Genomic DNA, 3,307 nt, shown 5'->3' on the forward strand with positions numbered 1-3,307 from the left:
AAATAAATAATATACATAATTAACGAAATATGTAACGAATAAATTAAATTGAATAATATTTTTTTTACTTAAACAATTAAGAAATAGTAAAAGGAAAAATCGAATAAATATTATTCAAATAAATAATCGAAATAGAGTAATTAAATATGAAATAAATAAATAATATACATAATTAACGAAATATGTAACGAATAAATTAAATTGAATAATATTTTTTTACTTAACCAATTAAAATAATTACTTAAAGAAATAGTAAAAGGAAAAATCGAATAAATATTATTCAAATATGAAATAAATAAAACACATGATTAACGAAATATTTTTTTTATTTCACCAATTAAGATAATTAATTAAAGAAATAGTAATTTCTCCATATTGTTAGTTAATATATATCGTTGTCTCACTTATTTTAAAAGAAAACAAACAAATACATGACACATAGAAAATACATATGACAAACGTGATAAAAATAAAAAGAGTTATTAAACAATGTGATAAAGATTACATCCGATTTCAATTCAGAAAATCACAAACACATGACAAATAGAGAATACATATGATTTATATAGATACTACATATCCGTTGAGTCATTGTTTAGTGGGATCTGGCTTGTACAAAATCGACGTGTATGTCCTGTAGCGCCGCACCTCCCGCACTTACACGGTTGTGGAAACTCTCCTGTAGATGGTATTCTAGACGTCCATCTACGACCAGAAGTACACGGTGGAGCTTCAGGTGGCAACAAATTATTAAGTGTTACAATATAATCAGGAACTTCCCACTCGACTTCATTTGGTAGAGGAAATATAGTTTCGGCATACGCTGCTCTCCAAAAATCAGTCATATAATAATGACTGCACAAGCTGTGTGGTGGAAATCCTCTATACATAGCCACTAAAACATGTGCACATGGAAAACTTTCCAATTGAAATTTTCTGCACGTGCAGGTATTGTCATTCAAGTCTACAATGTATCCAACATTGCGCCCGCATCTCACCGAGAAGCGAAATTGATCTAGTGGTTTCACAGATAGAGCTTTTGCCACTTCCAGAGTTTTGAATAGTCGATCTTCCTGTGCCCGAGCTAGCACACTCGTGCAATTTTGGGATTCTTCACGTCGGTCATAAAACCACTGTTGCAACTTGCTGCGAATATGTTCAATCATTGCGAGAATCGGTAACTCTCGATCCTTCTTGAATAATGCATTCAGCGACTCTGCATTATTCGACGTCATCATGTTGTATCAACGTCCTGGAAAATGTGACCGTGCCCAATGTTTGACCCCCATTTCTGATAGATATTCCCATGCACTTTCTAATTTATGTTCTATTTCGCCCATGAACTTTGTAAACTCTTCAAAGCTGTAAGCTTCTGCAGCTCTCCTAAACAATGCAACGATGCCACTGCCCCGGTACCTAGTCTTCAGATTGCCCTGAATGTCGTACATACAATAACCATGATGTGCTTCTGGAAAAACTTCGGCTATACCATTTATTATTGACTGCCCCCGATCAGTCACAAATGCAAGGTTCTCGATGTTCCCAATTACTTCTCTCAACTTCGTGAAGAACCAACGCATTGCTAGATCATTCTCTCCATCGACAATGCCAAATGCAAGAAGGTAAATTTGGATATTGGCATCTTGACAAGTAGCAATAATCAACTTTCCTTTATATCTAGCTCTTAGGGTTGTACCATCAACTGGAATTAGAGGTCGCATAGCATTTCGAAAACCTCTAATGCATTGTCCAAGAGCCATAAAAAAATACTTGAAACGATTTTGCCCATCGGTTTCAATAAAAAACGTCGAGTCAGAATTAGTTCTCACCATGTTGTGGCAATACCTGGCCAATTTGGCATAACTCTCCTCTGTCGAACCCATTAAATCTTCCAATGCACATTCTTTAGCCTTCCAGGCCTTCTGGTAACTCATAACCACCCCATACTCTCGACGGATGTCGTTGATGATATCTGTAGGTCTGTAAATCGTCCGTGGATCCTGAAACTTGTGCATTATCTGTCGACCAATAAACCATGATCGAGCTTACCTGTGATCATTTTGACGAATACCCACTTCACAAGTATGTTCCCGCGCATACTTACGAACAACAAAGAACTCATTTGTGTCCATCTTTGTCGCACTCAAACGCCAACTGCAATTGTTGTCCACACAAATACTTGTGTATGTAGACTTATTTGATTTTTTTACCTTAAACTCAAAATTATGTTTCATTGCAATTCGGTGCGCGGCTTCTTGCAAATCTCTTTTCGTGTCAAACAATTGATTGACATGTAAATCTTCATCATCAGGAACTACACGCGAACAATTAGAAGACCGTGTACTCGGTCCAGCATGTGAGCTCCCATCAGACTCATGTCTCTGTCTGGATAAAGCAATCAAATCCTGATTTGTAAATGACCTTTCATACTCGTTGTCTTGAACTTCCTCGTAAATCCTTCGTGTAACGGTGACATCATGGTGAGTAGCAACTGCCCCAGGAATAACTACATCATCCTCCCGAGCAATCTCAACAGTATCCCAAAAATCATTCTCATTACGATCCTCTCCATCAAAAACTTCGTGTTCACCCTCGATGACATTTTTCTTCAACAAACTTACGCAAATAGGAGTCGTCTTTCGACCTTGGTTCAATTGAATTAGATGCTTTATTTGCGCTTCAAAAGTAACTTTCAAAGGTGGAATCGAAATTGTTGAATGCTTTTGAAATAAAAATCCTAATTCCATATCGTACTGAGATGAATCGACGTTAAGCATGTTTTGTATTTCACTGTACATTTCTGTAAATGAAGTATTTTTTGTTATCGAAATAGCAGCAACCCCTTCTCCTTCACTCGTCCATTTCCATTCCCATTGACCATTTTTCTTTCCTTTGAAATTCGCCGAAATAACAGATTGGGACACATGCTTTTGCCATATCTGCATTACGAATTAAAAATATCAGAACAAATTATCAGAAATAAAATTATCAGAATCGAGGGGCGGGGGAGTTTGCAAACGGACGGTCGGGACGGTCCGGACCGTCGGCAACGGGCGGTCCGGACGGTCGTTAAATCCGGCGTTCCGGCGTTTGATCGGTGCCGGCCTGAACTTTGGCTCTAATATTATTTTTTCTACCATTTAAAAAAAATATACGACTTCAATAAAAATAAAATTAAATACTACGAAAGATACTTACCGAATTGAAGTGCTGAAATTTAACTAAATTTTTCTGTTGAGATTGATAACTGATAAGTTTATGAAATTTTGAGGTTGAAGTGGATGAAAAATGGAAGAGTTTTTATCGT

The 3,307-nt window shown here is 36.6% G+C and overlaps 2 protein-coding genes across 2 annotated transcripts; both read right to left on the minus strand.

Annotated features, from left to right (window-relative positions):
* Positions 1-572: 572 nt before the first annotated feature.
* Positions 573-1,166, minus strand: LOC111412919. Its single transcript, XM_023043784.1, has one exon. It carries the CDS (start codon positions 1,164-1,166, stop codon positions 573-575), a length of 594 nt encoding a protein of 197 aa, XP_022899552.1.
* Positions 1,167-1,244: 78 nt separating this feature from the next.
* Positions 1,245-2,015, minus strand: LOC111412920. The gene has a single exon (XM_023043786.1). The coding sequence runs from the start codon at positions 2,013-2,015 to the stop codon at positions 1,245-1,247; it is 771 nt and encodes a 256-aa protein (XP_022899554.1).
* Positions 2,016-3,307: the final 1,292 nt, after the last annotated feature.

This window comes from Olea europaea, chromosome 16 (genome assembly GCF_002742605.1).
Source record: "Olea europaea var. sylvestris chromosome 16, O_europaea_v1, whole genome shotgun sequence".
Lineage (NCBI taxonomy): Eukaryota > Viridiplantae > Streptophyta > Magnoliopsida > Lamiales > Oleaceae > Olea > Olea europaea.